Source organism: Panthera leo, chromosome A1, assembly GCF_018350215.1.
Source record: "Panthera leo isolate Ple1 chromosome A1, P.leo_Ple1_pat1.1, whole genome shotgun sequence".
NCBI lineage: Eukaryota > Metazoa > Chordata > Mammalia > Carnivora > Felidae > Panthera > Panthera leo.
The window spans coordinates 97557526-97576972 of NC_056679.1; the positions used below are offsets into that span (position 1 = coordinate 97557526).

At 35.2% G+C, this 19447-nt stretch overlaps 1 protein-coding gene across 7 annotated transcripts in view; it reads left to right on the plus strand.

The window, feature by feature from the left end:
* The window catches only part of DMXL1 (Dmx like 1), a 141065-nt gene that overhangs the window by 14784 nt on the left and 106834 nt on the right, over positions 1 to 19447 (plus strand). For 5 of the 7 annotated variants that reach the window (XM_042933590.1, XM_042933598.1, XM_042933615.1 and 2 more), the window contains exons 2-6: positions 3348 to 3473; positions 6150 to 6221; positions 9107 to 9185; positions 14800 to 14932; positions 18789 to 18855. In XM_042933590.1, coding sequence (XP_042789524.1) covers positions 3348 to 3473; positions 6150 to 6221; positions 9107 to 9185; positions 14800 to 14932; positions 18789 to 18855 — 477 coding nt within the window. Of the gene's footprint in view, positions 1 to 1074; positions 1594 to 2982; positions 3167 to 3347; positions 3474 to 6149; positions 6222 to 9106; positions 9186 to 14799; positions 14933 to 18788; positions 18856 to 19447 lie in introns of those variants that run through there. The other 2 variants (XM_042933637.1, XM_042933629.1) reach the window with 2 other exon arrangements.

Below are 19447 nucleotides of genomic sequence, written 5' to 3' on the forward strand. Positions count from 1 at the left end.
CATGCTCCACGTCACTCCTCATCAGGGAAATACAAATCAAAACCACACAGATATCACCTCACGCCAGTCAGAGCGGCTAAAATGAACAAATCAGGAGACTATATAGATGCTAGCGAGCACGTGGAGAAACGGGAACCCTCTTGCACTGTCGGAATGCAGACTGGTGCAGCCCCTCTGGAAAACAGTGTGGAGGTTCCTCAAAAAATTAAAAATAGATCTTCCCTATGACCCAGCAATAGCACTGCTAGGGATTTACCCAAGGGGTACAGGAGTGCTGATGCACAGGGGCACTTGTACCCCAATGTTGACAGCAGCACTTTCAACAATAGCCAAATTATGGAAAGAGCATAAATGTCCATCAACTGATGGGGGCGCCTGGGTGGCTCAGTCGGTTGAGCATCCAACTTCGACTCAGGTCATGATCTCGCGGTTTGTGAGTTTGAGCCCCGCATCGGGCTCTGTGCTGACAGCTCAGAGCCTGAAGCCTGCTTCGGATTCTGTGTGTCTCTCTCTCTGACGCTACCCACTCACACTCTGTCTCTCTCTCCATCAAAAATAAATAAACATTAAAAAAAAATTACAAAAAAATGTCCATCAACTGATGAATGGTTACAGAAATTGTGGTTTATATACACAATGGAGTACTACGTGGCAATGAGAAAGAATGAAATATGGCCCTTTGTAGCAACATGGATGGAACTGGAGAGTGTTACGCTAAGTGAAATAAGTCATACAGAGAAAGACAGATACCATATATTTTCACTCTTAATGTGGATCCTGAGAAACTTAACAGAAACCCATGGGGGAGGGAAAGGGGAAAAAAATAAAGGGAGGGAGCCAAAGCATAGGAGACTCTTAAAAACTGAGAATAAACTGAGGGTTGATGGGGGGTGGGAGGGAGGGGAAAGTGGGTGATGGGCATTGAGGAGGGCACCTGTTGGGATGAGCACTGGGTGTTGTATGGAAACCAATGTGACAATAAATTTCATATATTGAAAGAAAGAAAGAAAGAAAGAAAAGAAAGAAAGAAAGAAAGAAAGAAAGAAAGAAAGAAAGAAAGAAAGAAAGAGAAAGAAAAAAAACATACATGTTCATTCCAGTTAATGGAAACTAAAAAATTTTTGTTAACAAGTAAGGAAATCTAAATTGTAAACGTTCAGAATTTGACACAATGTTTTGGGATACGGTGACAATCAGTACTTTATCAAAATTTAATAATGAGGGGAAAATCAGTTTCTAAAATATTAAGATATTTAGTGTGTTACAAGTGAAAATTTTTATTCTTGCTAATAGTCTTGTGACAAGTCTTGTGTTCCGATAGTGGATATTTATATCGTTTTACAGACCATCATGAGATTTTTTTTGTTTGTTCACTGAGCCAAGATTTTCCCCTATGTGACACTAGTAGAACCATACTTGATTGTCACTAATTTCTCCTAGGAAAATTCGGGCAAGCACAATAACTATGGAAGTCCTAATGGTGCCAGGGAAATAGCGCTAGGTGAAGAATCAAAAGCGATCAGGATTCTGAAGCCCATTCTGCCACTTAGAAGTTATGTCAGCCTATTAAGGCCTCATTTTCTTATCTGTAATGTGAGCAGATTTATTTGTATGTTCTCTCAAATTTCTTTTCAAATACCTTTTGCTGGCAGGTACAGAAACATTGTGGCTTTGATAGGAATTAAGGTCATGAAGTATATATTAAGTATAGTATTTTTTACATTAAGTAAGGTAAATGTGCAGGTGCAAAAGTGATGAGAAAGTAAATAATTGCTAATACTGTGAACTTATTTTTGGATGGGAAACAGTTTGTGATAAATGTTTTATTGTTAGTGTCATACTTCATGCTGGCTTATATAGGTAAATTCTAGGAAGACAGCCACATACTTTGTAACAGGAGAAACTCCTGTGATCTAAGAAGTTAAAGAAAGGATGCAAAATCAGTTCTGGTTGGAAGAGTTGTGCTAATTGTAAAAACCGAAAAGAGGTATAAAACGCTTGCCAGCAAGCCTTGAACGATACCTTTTTATTTGTTTGGCTGTGGTGGCTGTTTTTTGAAGTTAGATACTTCATTTATTCCATAGGTGTTTATAAAGAAATCCTGTTAGTTAGAATTGGAGGATAGAGCAGAGAATAAGATATGCTTGGATGCTCTCTTTTTGTCTTGAAACCTAACTTGCAGCAATTGAAGTGGATAATAAGCAAGATACTTAAAAATTATGATAGGTGCTATGAAGAAGAATAAATAGTGGTGGGATGGAAAGTAATCAGAGACAGAGAGAGACAGAGGGAACTGAGACCCGAATATTGAAAAAAAGCTAGCTAGACAAAGATCGGGCAGGAGAGAGGTGGATAAAACACACTGAGGTGGAAAAAGATTGGTATGCCCCTGGAACAGAAGGAAGGGCAGTGTAGGGACGGGAGCCAAAAGAGGGAACGAGACAGTAGCTTGAGATGGGTTTGGAGAGTTGGGATAATAATTTAGGGCATTGAACCATGGTAAGGAGTTGATTTATTCCATGTCCAATGGATAAACTATTGAAGGGGTTTTTAAGCAGGGCAAATTACTTGCTTTAATAAACATTTTTAAGAGCTGACTCTTCAGGGAGCTCAGCTCGCTCACTTGATAGAACATGCAACTGTTGATCTTGGAGTCATGAGTTTGAGCCCCACGTTGGGTCTAGAGCCTACTTAAAAAAAAAAAAAAAAAAAAAAAAAAAAAAAAAAAAAAAAAAAAAAAAAAAGATGACTGTGTGTGGAAAGGAATTAGAGGGAAGCAAGAATGGAAACAGTCTGACTATTAATAGTAGTATAGGAGGGGGGTTCCTGAGTGGCTCAGTCATTTGAGCATCTGACTCTTGATTTCTGCTCAGGTCATGATCTCACGGTTCATGGGTTCGAACCCTGGGTGGGGTTCTGTGCTGACAGCACAGATCCTATTTGAGATTCTCTGTCTCCTTCTCTGTCTCATGAGAGATTCTCTGTCTCCCTCTCTCACTCATGCATGAGTGTGCCCACTCTCAAATAAACTTAAAAAAAAAAATAGTAGTGCAAGAGGTAGATGATGATAGTTTAGACCAGAGCAGTACCATTCATTAGTGATGAAGGAAGTGAACATTTTGCAGACAGGACTGGCTGAATTTGCTGATGGGACTGAATATCAGAGGTAAAGGAAATATTCTTGAATTATACAGATTAAAAAAAAAAAAAGGATGTTTAAAATCACTCTGTTAAAACATAATATTAATGCCAGTATTGTACGTGTATATACTTTCTTCACAAGTTTATTCCTTTTCTTTTCTTTCTTTCTTTCTCTCTTTCTTTCTTTTTTTTTTTTTTTTTTTTAGGCTTATGCATCTGGATGTGACATTGTTATACTGGGAAGTGATTTTGAAAGGTTACAAATAATCCCAGGAGCTAAACATGGAAATATTCAAGTAGGATGTGTAGACTGCTCAATGCAACAAGGCAAGGTTTGTAATCTTATAATGTGAGATTTGTTTTGAATTTGGTTTTTGTCAAGATAATCTCCAAAGTATGTATTTCCTGTTGAATGTGAAGCTTGCTTTGTTTCAGGGACAATGTAGCTACAATTTTCTTTGACTCTCTAAGATGCATAATAGAGAACAAAATTCTTGTTTCTCTCTGATGTGTCTTGGTGATTGTCAAGAATTCTGTTCTTACATAATTTCAAGTTATAGCATAATCTTTTCTGTGAACATTACCCATAGAACAGTTCTAAAGGTTACTTATTTAAAAATTGATTGGATTAAGGTAAAGGAATGACAATAAACCTTCAGTCTGTTTACACATAAACTACTGAGGAGAAATCATATGTTAGAGTCATTCTTCATTGTGCAGGTATCTCCTTGTAACTTCTGGATAAACTTTATACTAAAATGGAGATCAACTCTTCTAAAGTCCGTAGTTTTTCATCAATTTATTTCAAGTCTGTAAGAAAAATGAAAAATTTTGTTTGGACTTCTATTTGCATGTGAAAAGTAAAAAGTGACCTCGAAAGAAGAAGAACAACAACAACAAAAGAAACAGGTTATGATTCTGTATCAGGTGCAATATGGTTCTACATAGTAGCAGAATTGGTAGAGTCCTAGCTAGTAGGCAGTAGTGTATAGCTTAATATAGCACCATGTAGGCATAGGTGGCCAGGCCTAGGTATACTTGTAACTAGACTAGGCTAAACTGTGCAAATTTATTTAATTTTTTTGCTAGATATTTAAAAGGTTATTTGCCTCTATGATTCCACCAGAACATTTTGCGTGAGGAATCAAATGGACCCAATCTTTTTTTTTGTTTTTTAATCTAAGCATTTCTGATGAACCTGCCTGTCTGAAAAGTTACCTCTTAGGACATAGTTTAGAGATACTTATGGTAGAATAAGTTTTGGCTCTTGAAATCTTTACCTGTTTCTTTGGTCTTCTTTGTTATTCCTAGGTCCCTTACCTTTGTAGTTACAAGTGTTTCTCACCTATCTTTCTTTTGTTCACAACTTTCATTCTTACTACATTACGAAAATGATCTTTATTATGGAATGTTGAAAATCCTTGAGACTTTCCCCCCCTTCATGTTTGTTTGATCTCCAGCTTTGTAGTTCTATAATCTTCATTACTGTGTAAAAACTTGATTAAACCATCTGGACTCAAACAGACCTGGTTAATGTTGGAAATCTCATTTTAATAACTTCACATATGATTTATATTTTCATGAGATCCTATATTACATGACAGTCCAGGTTAAACTGGTTATTTGGTTTTATAGTCATTTTCATAAAGGGCAAATTTCCTTTGTGTCACAGATCTTAGTACAATTAAAAGACTCCTTATGATATCAGGAAGAAAATTTGCAGGTTATGAAACTTGGAGATTTCTGTTTGCCTTTAAGAAGGAAATGCTGCTTAATACTGTAGACATCTAGTATTTTAGCATTACTGTTTTGTTTTCCTCTGTAGTACTAGCAGATTAATTTTCATGAGAATATTCATCTGCATTTATCTGACTCATTTGCTTAGAACATTCTTAGCTTCCCAGTACCTTGGGAAAGTTCAAATCATTCACTTTGGCCCGAGGCCCTGTACAACCTGGATTGGATGTACCTTTTTGGATGTGTGTCCTTTATTCTGTTATAAGGGACACTCTGTTCCATCTGGGCTAGTAGTCATCTCCAAGCGTACATTGTCTCTTCTAATGCTTATACTTGTGTTCATATTTGTGTTATACCCTGCTCCTACACTGAATATTCCTTTCTCTTTGAAACCCTACCCATGCTTAAAAGCTCAAACTAAATACTTCCTTGCAGACCGACTGATTGCAGATGATTTCTGTATCCTATGAACCTTGCAGAACACTTAAAAAGAGCCATTGAAAGTCTTTTTCCATTGGATATTACATCCTCATTACTTACTCCCCTCTTCTCTAGATTGATTATATGTTCTTATTTTTGTCCCTCATTCATTCTTTGTATCTATCAATCTCATTTCTGATACTTCAGTGTTCTTCATTTGTGGCTCACTCAAGCTATAACAGTAGCCACCTTATAAAATAGAGCCATTGACTAAAAGAGTAAATTATAAAGATACCAAATAAAATAGAGTATTGAAAAAATGCATTTCTTAGAGAGTTCACAAAGGAATAGATCTAAGTTTTTAAAAGGCTACATACACATACAGTGACAGAATTTTGAACTTTAAAGAGATAACCTAGAAATTGAGTTTTAAGTCTGATTTCCACTTGACGAGGAATACATAAGTACATTTTTTTTCTATGAGGAAAGGAATTAATATTTACCATGCATCTTATAAGATAATTATATGCTAGATATTTTATAGCCGTTGTTTTAATCCTCCAACTAATTCCATTAGGAAGATAGTATTATGCATATTATAAATATAGATAAATAGATAGAGATACTAAGATGCAAAGAGATTAACTTGCTAGTTACCTAGTTGGTAAGTGACAGTACTAGAATTCTGATTTGGGTATGGTGGTCTCTTAAAACTGACATTTCAAGTATTGATGAATGAAATTGTGTTGGTTGGGGGCTTATTTTAAGTTATATTATTAATTTCTTTTGCTCTTTTGATTCATAAGTAAGTTAACATATCCATAAGTTTTCTTTATTTTTCTTTTTAAAAGATTGCAGCATCCTATGGAAATGTTATCTCTGTGTTTGAACCAGTTAACCTACCGAAGCAAAAGAAAAATTTGGTCAGTAATTTATCATTTTTCTTTTAGGCATTGAAATGTCTTGAGTATTCAAAGACAGTGTTTTTTAAGGGTGTAGAAGCAGAGTGATCATCAAATAAATCAGTATAAATTATACCATAATTGTAGATACGTGTTAAATGCCACTTCCATATTTAAAATATGTTTTAAATCTTGGATTGAAGTAGAATTAAACTAAATTGTGTTGATGAATTGCCTGAAAATACTTTTTTTCTTCTGATGTTTTTCTTTTATAATAAATATTTCAAGAGTCAACAGCTTTAAGTTTGGCACTTCATTTATTGCTAGTGGCAAACACCATTATGTAGGTGGGGTGACTATTTTGTTTTTGGTTTTTATTATCTACTTTTATATAGTTTCTCTGCTGTTTCTTGTGTATTTTGTTCTTAAAGTTACATGTTTTAATTGCAGAGTCTTAACATATCTCCAGGGCTTATTTTTTTGCACTTACTATGTTCGTGTAATATAACTGTTAACAGGTCAGTAAATGTTTTTCTTTATAGAGAAACTGTATTCAGAAATAGTTCTGAAAGCGGGTTAAAACAATATTTCATAAGTACAAAGGTTATGTAGTAAATTTCTTGGGTGCTTGAATGCCCTAGATACAATAGACCAGGTTATTTTACCCATTTCCACTGAAGATTAAACTGGTGATTTAAGTCCTATGAAAGAGGATCACCAAAGTATGGTCTTAAGAGCACTGCTTACTTGCTTTCTCTGCTGCTTTCTAGCCATTTGATCCTAAGCAAGTCAGTCTTACGAGGCTCTTTGATCAATTCTGAAATTGGCTAATAGCGATTCATTCTTTGTGGGAATATTGTAATGATGACGTGATGTCAGAAACTGTGCAGAAGTATGTTAAATGTAGAGAATTAAGGTGTTTTAATAATAGACATACCTTTATATATCTTTGAGTATTTTTCATTTCATTTTCACTTAGCTCCTTAGTATCTTGCAAATTCCTTCTGACTTAGTATGACAGCTGTTATTTCTTTTCTATAAGTAAGACAACAGAGGCCCAAAGAAAATAAGTTAGTTAACTAGTGAAACAGCTGCTGAGCCACAGAACTAAGTAAAACTAGCTGTATTGATTCCTACGTGTGGACTTTCTTTTCCCTACCTTGTGTTAATGAAAAATATTTTCTTTAGGTTAACTGATACTCACTTTAAAACTTTTAAAAAAATCAGTTATGTTAAAATACCTTTATCAGTAAGGGTAGAATCAGGAATTTTAGTTTTTGCCCATTTTCTCATGTACTGGTTATAATTGTTTAATATGTTGTTAAAAAGTCAGTAAGAGGGGCGTCTGGGTAGCTCAGTCGGTTAAGCGTCCGACTTCAGCTCAGGTCACGATCTCGCTGTCCGCGAGTTCGAGCCTCGCGTCGGGCTCTGGGCTGATGGCTCAGAGCCTGGAGCTTGCTTCCGATTCTGTCTCCCTCTCTCTCTGCCCCTCCCCCATTCATGCTGTGTCTCTCTCTGTCTCAAACTTAAATAAACGTTAAAAAAAAAAAGTTTAAAAAAAAAAAAAAGTCAGTAAGAAGAAGTTGGTTTATTGGTAGGCAACCCTGACTGCAGAAAGGGTAAAAAACAACAACAACAACAAAAACAAACAAACAAAAAACCTTGATGTGTAAGGGAAAAACTGGATCAAATAGAAAAATGGACTTTGGAAGGTACACAGAATCTGTAATTCCTGGGTATAGTCTAAGAGAATCTGTAGATCCTCATAAAAAAGATACTATTTCCTTTTCTTTGTGCATTCTGGAATATTCTTTTAAGGTGGTGGTTCTTCATGGGAAGACAACTTCAGAATCACTAGCTGGTCCATGTATCCATCCTGCCCTCGGGATTTCTAAATCTGTAGGTGTGGGGTTGTGCCTAGGCACTTCTGTGTCTGGTTCTAGAGAGGGTTCTGACATGCACTATGATCAAAAGCCATTCCTGCAAGGCAGTGTTTCATAAAAGCATATTCTGCAGACCACCTGTATCAGAATCACCTGGGGCATTGATTTAAAGTACAGATTCCTCATTTTGGATTTTTTGAGCCCAAACCTTTGGATGTGCATCTCAGAAATCTGAATTTTAAGTAAACATCTCAGGTTATTGTACTAAAGTATGAAAACCACTACATTAAAAGATTATTTATGGGTCTCAATCTTTTTGAGGTTAGTGAAATCAACTTAGTAGGCCATAGCCTGAATTTAAAAGAAAATGAGGTAAAATAGAAGATGTTACTGTGCATCACATGTAGTAAGGGGGTAAACTTAGATTGCATTTATGTCTGTTTGTGTTTTGGGCCCTATTGCAACATACATTTCTTAGTGGCCTACAGGTAAAAAAGTTTGAAAAGTATTGCTTTCAGAAATGATAATGTCATAAATTATGTAATATAATGGAAGTGTTTCATTTCTTACTCTGAATTTTCACACATACCTTATGATCTCAGGTGAGGATGAAACATTAAAAGAGAAGGAAGCCTCAGCACAGACAGACAAATTTAAAGTTAAACCTTTGTAACTATTATAATAATATGGTAAACATTGTAATTTTAAAAGTCTGAGGTTAAAGAGAATGTTCTCCAACGTGGCATATAGTTACTGGTTGTTTATGCTGAAGACAAACTTTTTTGGACCTCCATGAATGGGTATTCATTCTCTCACTCTTCTCTTCCATTACATATTTCTTATTCTTGACTGAATTGAACATTTTCTTCTCCTTCAAAATGACTGCATGGTCGATTGTACCTCAAAGAAAATGACTTCATGTGTTACTATGAATAATAAGTGATAATAATAAATGAATGTATATATTTGACAGAAAAACGCTGCCCATAATAGTTGGCTAAATGACTTCTTTTTTAATTTTAGGAATTATATAGTCAATGGCAGAAAAGTGGCCAATTTTTTCTGGAATCAATAGCACACAACATAACTTGGGATCCTGCAGGTAAGAACACAAGCAGGATTAACTGAAATGAAATAACAGTATCACTTGTTTGGGTTGTTTCCTTTATTACTTTCATGTATTTCAGTTCTGCTCTGTGTGAGATTGTGTGGAGTAAAAAGTAAGTAAAACATTATGTTCTTTTAGAGCTTATACTGAAATAAACACAAATACTGTAATAGTGTCTACCTATGGTAGGAATACCTGTTGATTTGGGAAGGAGACATTAATTCTGTCTGGAGAATCAAAGTTTGATTGAAGAGGAGCTTTTTGACTGGTCAGGAGGTAGATTTTTAGCTTTGAGAGTGGGGTAGATGAGAAGAGACAAAAAGGGAATTCTAAGAAGAGGTCATGTGTGTATGTATCACTTAACTACTTCTGCATTAAAAAAAAAAAAAAAAATCCGAAAGCAGTTTTTATCAGTCCATTGCCGTGGGCAAAGGCCCAGAAAAAGAAAGCATTAGATACATTCTGTTAATAGGACTTTGAAGCTGGAGTGAGTCTGGTGATAAGGAGATGAGATTGCAACATATTGTGGAAGGTCTTTAAAGTCATGTGAAGGTATTTGAATTTAATTCTTTTTGACTGTCCAAAAAACTGTTACAGGTTTTTGAAGTGCCTCAAGACAAGCTGATTTATGGTTTTACCAGATTTATCTGGTAGCAGTAAGTTAGAAGGGTCAGAGTCTGGAGGACGAGGGGGATAAATATATTTATAGTTACCTTTGCAAAGTATGGATTCACAGTAGTCTGAGAAATAAGAATTTATTTCACTGTCTTTAATGTAATTGGTGCTTAATTAATGTTGAATGACTAATGCAAGGAATACATAGATCTGAAATGCACGGGCGGTAGAATTGATATTACTTGGCAGTTGGATTTTAGATTATTTTGAGAATATCTGTGCCCAGAAGAACAGCGATATGCAGGAGTTACAGATAGTGGAACATACATTTTGTTTGGACATGTGGAATTTGACATGCTTGCATATCATGTAGCAATATCCAAAAGATAGACGTTTCTAGAATATAAGAAAGAAGTTATTTTTGAAACAGAACTAAAAAATCATCAGTTTAGAGATAAGATAGTTTAAATTTTAATATAGTGGTTGAAATGGCTGAGAAAAAATGTTTATTAGAAAACTTTGGAAATTAGGAGATAAAGGAGATTATCTTTGAGATACTTTTTTAAAATCATTGTTTTAAAATGTTTTTTTCTTATAAGGTTAGAGGATTGATGCTTACTAGCTGGTAATCTATGTGTATATATTATACATACAGTGGAGAGAGATCAGACCTGGGTTCAAATTTGACATTTCATTTAGTACAGCACTTGGTGTATAACTCGATTGTTACTATAGTGAGACTTATGTCCCAGTTAATGCCTGTTGTTCTCATATGATAATAGTGTCACCTTCTACTCTAACAAAAGTTCCTATTTGAATGATACACTATATGGTTACTCTCTTATTGCCCTACAGTCTATTATAATTATTTGTTTACATGGTTTAAATTTTTTGTTAGATAGAGCTGAGACTATTTTATTTAGTATGTTTTTATCTTTAGGGGCCCATCATATATTAGGTTTTCAATAAATGTTCACATATTTGACTGTAAGTTTTGTTATCATGAAAAAAAGTACTTAACAGATGAAGAATGGTTAACTCACTTAGAAATTAAGGTAATAACCTATTTCACAAGGTAGTTTTTTAATGATAAGGTATAGCAGTGTATCTGAAAGTACTTGGTATATAAGAGCCCTCTAAAAATATTGTTAACAGGTAAACTAGCTACTTGAGGTATCAGACTACTAACTTCAATAAAAACATTTAACAATTGAGTGATTTTTTTAAAATTTTTTTTTAACGTTTTTATTTATTATTGACAGATAAAGAGCGTGAGCAGGGGAGGGGTAGAGAGAGGGGAGACACAGAATCTGAGGTAGGCTCCAGGCTTTGAGCTGTCAGCACAGAGCTCAATGCGAGGCTTGAACTCACCTACTGTGAGATCATGACGTGAGCCAAAGTTGGTCACTTAACCAACTGAGCCACCCAGGCACCCCTTGAGTGATATTTCTTTAGTAATAACATAATAGTTGCTTGGATATTCTGTACCATTGGTTTATCAATACTAATGCTTCAGAGGATAGTATTAATATTGCTCTAAAATCAGCATTAGAGAGTAGTATTAAAAGATAATTACTTGGGGCGCCTGGGTGGCTCAGTCGGTTCAACTCTTGATTTTGGCTCAGGTCATGATGGGGGCTGGGCAGTCATGAGATGGGGCTCCATGTTGAGTGTGGAGCCTGCTTAAGATCCTCTCTCTCTCTCTCCCTCCCTCCCTCCCTCCCTCCCTCCCTCCCTGACCCTCTCGCCTGCTCTCTCTCTGTCTCTCTAAAAAATAAAGGAAAATAAAAGACAGTTACTTATTTTCCTAGCATACCTAATAGTGACTTGACAACAGCTCATGACCATTATCTCTTTAATTGTGATCGAATTATTTTTCTTTTTACAATTGAAAAGTTTAAAATTTAATGGTTTGGTTGAGAAACGGGTTATTGTAATAAATAATTGGGAACAATTAGTTTATTTTTGCAAGTGAACTTTATTTATAAACAGATTGTAAATATTTTAAGTGAAATATTAGCATTTTTGTTCTGATCAGTATTTACTTACTATTTGCTAGTTATTGGGATATAAAGAAATTTTTTCAGATGCCATTACTAAACTGACTGTAGTGCTTTTGTGTTTTCTCCGGATCCACTATTGCATCCAGCTTAAATCATGAGGTTTTCTGTTTAAGATTTTTTTTTTTTTGCCTTTTTTCCTACTTTAATATTCATACCTCCACCCTTTGTGTTCAAAGCAATATACTGTATTATACATTAGCTATCTTTGTATCATTCCATAACTGGGATTAATTATTTTGTATTTTATATTAATTTCTTAATCCTTCATGGGATACCTTAATTTCTTTTTTTTTTTAATATATGAAATTTATTGTCAAATTGGTTTCCATACAACACCCAGTGCTCATCCCAAAAGATGCCCTCTTCAATACCCATCACCTACCCTCCCCCTATCTCCCACCCCCCATCAACCCTCAGTTTGTTCTCAGTTTTTAAGAGTCTCTTATACTACCTTAATTTCAACTTCAGTTTATGTTTAAGAAAACTTGTAAAAACCAAACTCATACATAAATAAGGGGATTGGCGGTTGCCAGAGGCTGGAGTGAGGGGTGGTTACAATATGTGAAGGTGGTCACAAGGTGCAAGCTTGGAGTTATAAAATAAATAAGTCCTGGGGATGTAATGTACAGCATGGTGACCTTAGTTAACAATACCATATTGTATATTTGAAAGTTGCTAAGAGAGTAGATTTTAAAAGTTCTTGCATCACAAGAAAGAAATTGTAACCAATGTATGGTGATGGATATAGGCTCGATTTACTGTGGTGACCATTTTGCAGTATATGCAAATATCAGGTCATTCATTATATTGTACACCTGAAATTAATACAGTGTTATTTTTCAGTTATAAATTAAAAAACTGGTGTCCATTGGTGAACTAAGCAGTGGAATAATAACTAAATTTTTTTTTCTTTTTTTTTTTCAATATATGAAATTTATTGTCAAATTGGTTTCCATACAACACCCAGTGCTCATCCCAAAAGGTGCCCTCCTCAATACCCATGACCCACCCTCCCCTCCCTCCCACCCCCCCATCAACCCTCAGTTTGTTTTCAGTTTTTAAGAACCTCTTATGCTTTGGCTCTCTCCCACTCTAACCTCTTTTTTTTTTTTTTTTCTTTCCTTCCCCTCCCCCATGGGTTTCTGTTAAGTTTCTCAGGGTCCACATAAGAGTGAAACCATACGGTATCTGTCTTTCTCTGTATGGCTTATTTCACTTAGCATCACACTCTCCAGTTCCATCCACATTGCTACAAAGGGCCATATTTCGTTCTTTCTCACTGCCCTGTAGTACTCCATTGTGTATATAAACCACAAATTCTTTATCCATTCATCAGTTGATGGACATTTAGGCTCTTTCCATAATTTGGCTATTGTTGAGAGTGCTGCTGTAAACATTGGGGTACAAGTGCCCCTATGCATCAGTACTCCTGTATCCCTCGGGTAAATTCCTAGCAGTGCTAATAATAACTAAATTTAAATGAAATTCCTCATTGGTGCTTTCTAAGCTGTTTGTGAGACCTTCCACCCTGTTGCTGCTATTTATTGAGCTTCTGCTAAGCCCACTAGCCTGTGTATCACGGTTATATGTACAATACTAGCCTGTGCCTCACAGTTATACATACGATACCATTACAGCCGATCTGTAAACACTTCTGATTTTATAGATGAGAAGAAAATTGAGGCTCAGAGTTTGCCCAAGATTAAATTCACATGACTAATTAAGTGACTTACTTAGGATGTAGACACAGGGATTTCTGGTCAACAGTCTGTTTTGTCACAAACCCACTTTCCTTGAAATAGAGTGATCTTTATGGGGAGACACAAATCCATAGTCCTTATTTGCTAAAGTGAATTCCTTATTTATTTTCAACTTTTTGATCACAGTTGTGTCTCTTCCTCTGTGTTCTTTGTTTGGATGACAACACAGTCTTCTGCTCAACTTCCCAAGTTGAGATTTTTCCTTGAAACCTTTTGTATCTCCTGTTTTTTAGTTGATGTCAAGCCTTGAAAATTCTGCTTTTGAAATGGCTTTCAAATCCTTGCTTCTTAGTTTAGTATTTGATTGAGATTCTCATGATTTCCTTTGTGTATTATTATAGTCAATTAACCAGGTTTCCCTGTGCGTTTTCTCTAATCTCATCCATCTCTAGACTTTTTTTTTTTTTTTTTTTTTTTTAAAGAATCTTTACCTTTGTGTACTGGAGCCTTTGAAAGTGTGGTGAAAATTAAGGATTATCTTTCTAGAAAAATGTACATACTTTACATATAACTTCTGCATATTGTCTCAGTGCAGGGAGGTTTACAAGGTTTACGAGGCCTCTTCAAGTCCATCTGTTGATATCTGCCCATCCTACTTAGACCCCTTCTTTTAAAATACAGATCCACTTATGTAACCTCTCCACACTTAACACTCCCAACTAATTGTAACTAATTGTAACCAGATGCCTTATAAACTTCAAAAATGCTTTGGTCTCTGACCAGAATTTTTTCCAAGTCTTCTGTGCACCTTATTCTTTAACCATAAACCAGATTATAAATCATTCTTGGGAATATATTTGAACTTGCATGAATTCATGCCTCTCTTCACAGAATGTCTCTACCAGAATGTGAAATCGTCTTGAAAAAGGACAGTTTTCATTTGTCATTGTGTTCCCCGTCAGTGGCTAGCACAATGCCTGGTACAAAGAAGATGCTCATTAAATGTTTTTTAAATGAAAGATTATATGATCTCTTCCCTATTTTCCCCAAACTGCTTCAACAGAATTAAAATACACCCTCACTCCCTCTCCCCACAAATGTGTTGGTTATTTAACTTTTTTAGAAGTTGAGTTGTTTTTATAGTATTATATGAGACTCTTAACCATGTAACTTAACTCATTAATTAAATACCTAAATAATAAATGGTGAATAATGTATATGTATTTTTAGGCAATCGTCTTTTAACTGGTTCTAGCTGTTTGCAACTGTGGTCCAATGCTAACTTGGAGAAGCCAACTGAAGATGAAAATCCAGATAAAGCAGATCTTAATTTGGGGGACTGGAGATGCATTTGGCATTGCAAGTAAGCAATTAATTAGGGGATTAAAGTGATAAACCTGTTCATGTGGGTTTTGTTATAAATGCATTTTAGTTTCTGTGAAACTACACAACATTAAAAGTATTGACTTTTTATTCTGCAACAGGTCTTTTCATAAATACAGAGGATTCACTATTTCCCAAAGTGAATCTGTAGATCCAGTTTTTTTTTTTTTAAATTATTGAATAAAACACCTATGGAGAAACATAGAAAATGTGTTAAGCCTGTATGATGATCATTAAATAGAAACTTGCTAAATTCTACCAAAGGAGACAGAGACACTTTCCATGCTTTTGACTGGACGTTTCCCTGTTGTGAAGAAGTATATTTTTCCTAAGTTACTTTATGTATTGAATATAATCCTTGTCAAAATCCCATTGGAATTTCTACTTTTGAGCATAGTTCTAAACTTGTTTTAACAGGTTAAATATGGGAAAATCAGGAAAATTCTGTAAGAAGTAAAATAGTGAAGATAGCATAGAAAAATGAATTCTAAAGCTAGAGCTGGCCTAGCAGTTTGTTGTTGATGTAGGAACAGATTAGGGTCCAGAATTAGTCCCAATTACACATGGAGATTCAGTATATTAGGTGTCATTTTATATCAGTGGGTAAACTTGGTAACTCTGTGGAGAAGAAAATGAAATTAGAGTATGTTTCATGCCTCACACCACAATAAGTGTCAAAAGAGGGAAACCTTGAATTTCTACACAATGAACTAAATACTAGAAGAAAATAGAGGAGAATTTTTTTATTTTAGAATTACAGTGTCCATTATGGTAGCAGCTAGTGACATGCCACTTTTGAGCACTCGAAATGTGGCTAGTCTGAATTGACTGTGCTGTAAGTATAAAATACATGCTGGATTTCAAGAACTTAGCACAAAGGAAAAAAATGTAAAATATCCAGTTATTTTTTTTTATTGATTACATGTTGAAATGATAGTAGTTTTAATATATTAACTTAAATAAAATAATTTCACCTGTTTCTTACTACTTTTTAAAATGTGGCTACTAGGAAATTTAACATTTGATATTTATGTTCTGTCACTGTTGGAGGATAAATGCTGCTTTAGATGAGGGAAAGACTTTCTAGGTATAATACCAGAACTAGAAACTGAAAGGAAAGGAAAGGAAAACATCAATATTTGTTGACCATATCAATAACAAAATTCTATAAAGCAAACAGACCACACGGAATATTAAAAGTTGAGGAAAGTATTTGCAATTTGGAGTTAATGCTTTTTTTAAAAAGAGGTCTTAAAAATTAATATCTCTGTAGTAAACAAAAATAGACAAGTGAAAAATTTTAAATGGTAGTACATATGAATAATAAGCAAATTAAGTGACAGTTGATGGACTTCAAAATCTAGAAATGAGAAATATCCAGAAAGAAGAGGATGAATAATATCTACTATTAGTGAGTGTTTAGAGAACAGGTACTCTTAAATCCTCTTTAAGGGAGTGCATTGGTATTTTTCTATAGAGCAATTTGGAAGTATGAATCAACAGGCTTAATTTTTATACCCTGAGATAGTAACTCCACATTTCATTCATTCATGCAGCAATTATTTGCTGAGTGTTTATCATGTTTGAGGCAGTGGTAGAAGTGCTTGGAATATAGATAGCAGTGACCAGGTAGGGACCGAGACTACCAACCAGTAAACCAGTATGACAGAATGTTAAGTGGCATTCTTCCTGAGTCCGTTTTATATGAAACAGGAAGAGAACTATATGAGATACCAAATAGAGAGTAAGGCAGACCTGGTATATAGAGTTTAGAAAGATTTCAGGAGAGTTGGTTCCATATATTTTGTACCCTTCGGCTAGATTGTGATTTTTAAAAAGGCTTAACATGGAGAGGGAGTAGGACTTTGCAAAGAAAATTCTTTAGAGACAGTTATCTTTGCTCTGGAGTCTTCCAAGTAAAGTTGGGGAGAGGGGAGCAGCAAAGTGTTATATTGCCTTCTCCTCAGGGCTTCCATGGGTTGAACTGAGAATTTGAAATGTGTTTTGTGCTTTTGGTAGAGGGGAAGAATCTTAAGTTAATTCAAGATTAGAGTCTACGGTGATAACTTGGACTAGACATACTATGTATTTGGGATGGTTATTTAATTAAGCAGAAAAGCCATGGGACTCAGGTTTCAATTTAGGAGCAGCTGATGATTACACTGACTGGAACACATTTAAACATTGAGCTTGATCACATTCCTTTTGTGATGTGTTTAAAACCCGTTATACACGTTAGATGAAGATCAGTAGTATGATAGAGAAAACTAAGGTAAAAGGAAGAAGAGTAGAGGTGACTTTTGAGTGTAGACCTGAAGGAAATGAGGGAGCAAGGTGTGTGGGGATATCTCTGGGAGAAGAATCTTGGAGGCAGAGTGAACATTCACTGCAGACTTTGGTAGAAGTGTGCTTAGCTTGTGGCTGAATAAAGTGAACAAGGTCAGGGAGTTTGCTTAGAGGTTATTGTGAGGGTTTGCCTTTTGTGCTGAGTTGGGAAGCTCTTGAGAATTTTGAGCAGAGGGAGCATTGAGAACTGATTCCTTTTTAAAAGGGACTGCCTTAGCTTTTTTGAGAAGACCTGGACAGAGGTCACACTCCTGGAGATGATTGCAGTGGAGATCAGGCACTTTTAATGATTTGTTTTAAGAATATCTTTAGAATTAGCCAGATCCATAGAAATGTGTATACAAGGATGTTCATTGCACCACTTATTTTGTAGCAGCAGAAATGAGAAAACGGTGGTGAAAAATTATTTTAAGGCAGTGCATATATATGTAATAGAATAACATAGCCAGTAAAATAATGCAGATCTATACACATTGATATGCAAACGTGTTCTTTACATACTTTAAAATAGATAAATGTTACAAAGCAAACTGTAATGTAATATGACCTCACTCTCCATCCTCTCCTCCCCTATATTCTCCCAAAGAAAGTAGACAGAGGAGGAGGGTGGAGAGATGGGTCTAGAAGTCTGTGCATTAGAATGTTAGCAGTGGTTTTGCCTGGGAATGGGTGTTGTGGCGAAACTGTAGATGATTTCATTTTCTTCTTTTCATATATATGTATCAATACTTTCTGTTACATAGCTATTACGTTTAAGATTAAGAAAAAAGTTACTTTAATTTGGAAGGAAGTGTGACAGAATTCCTCTTTGGCCTGCTTTACAAATAAATTTGAGGTGAATCTAAGCACAAAATTGGGTAAAGAAAAGGAAGGCAATGACAGTGAGGGTTGTCTTGAGATCAGCATAAGTGCATAGCCAGAAGGGAAGGCAATGACGTGAAATGAGCCAAAGTTCATCAGAGAAGAAAAGGCAAGTGTGCACCAAGTGCATAGGCGAAGCTGGCGGGCTTCCCTCATGCGTGCAAGTCCCCCAGTAACCCATACGTAATCTTCAATGAGGTAAATGCCACCTTAAGGGAGATTTCATTTCAAAATACTGATTTATTGTCCATTAAAATATATGATAGAATATGAGAAAGAGAAATTGAAATTTTTCAATTTGGAAATCTAATTTCCAGGGCCATTAGATATCTATATTCCAAGACAATGAGAGCTATGATTGTTTTGTCTTAAGCTTTAAAGACTGAGAAGTCTTTCCTTTAATGATTCGTACACATAGATATTTTCACGTAAAAATAATTTTTATACTTAATTTAAAAATTTATATTTTGTATTCATTTTATATTTATGAGATGTACTTAAAATTGAGTGTAAAACTTGTGTTATCAGAAAATTTTCCATTATTTAAAGCAAGTTCCTGAATATTGTTTAGAGAAGTAATACAGAATTCTAATTTTCCTTAAAAATTATTTCTTCTCTTTAATTTACAGAACTGCTTCCCAAATTCATTTAATGAAATTTTCACCAGATGGAGAATTTTTTGCCACTGCTGGGAAGGTAATCTTGTGAAATTGCTATTGCTGTTGGTTTATTTTGAAACTTCAAAAACCTTAACTGGCTTTATTCTTTTATTTAAGTTGAAAATATTTTCTATTAAAAATATATTCTAGGGGTGCCTGGGTGGCTCAGTCGGTTAAGCCTCCAACTTCGACTCAGGTCACAATCTCGCGGTCCGTGAGTTCGAGCCCCACGTCAGGCTCTAGGTTGATGGCTCGGAGCCTGGAGCCTGCTTCCGATTGTGTGTCTCCCTCTCTCTCTGCCCCTCCCCCGTTCATGCTCTGTCTCTCTCTGTCTCAAAAAATAAATAAACGTTAAAAAAAAATCTAATAAAAATATTTAAAATATAGTGAAAACAGGCTATTACTGTTCTAAAAGATAGTATGGTATAATTGAAACATAGACTTAAAGATAGATCTGAATGTAAATCTGCCATTTACCAACTTTTTGATTTGGGGCAAGTAATTAATTTTTTTGGGCAAATATAAGGATATACCGACTTTCTAAGAGGACATTTGTAACCATTTTCATATTTTGCCGTGCTGATGTCCCAGCAGTATATTTTTCCTTGGAATTATTTTATTTGTAATCA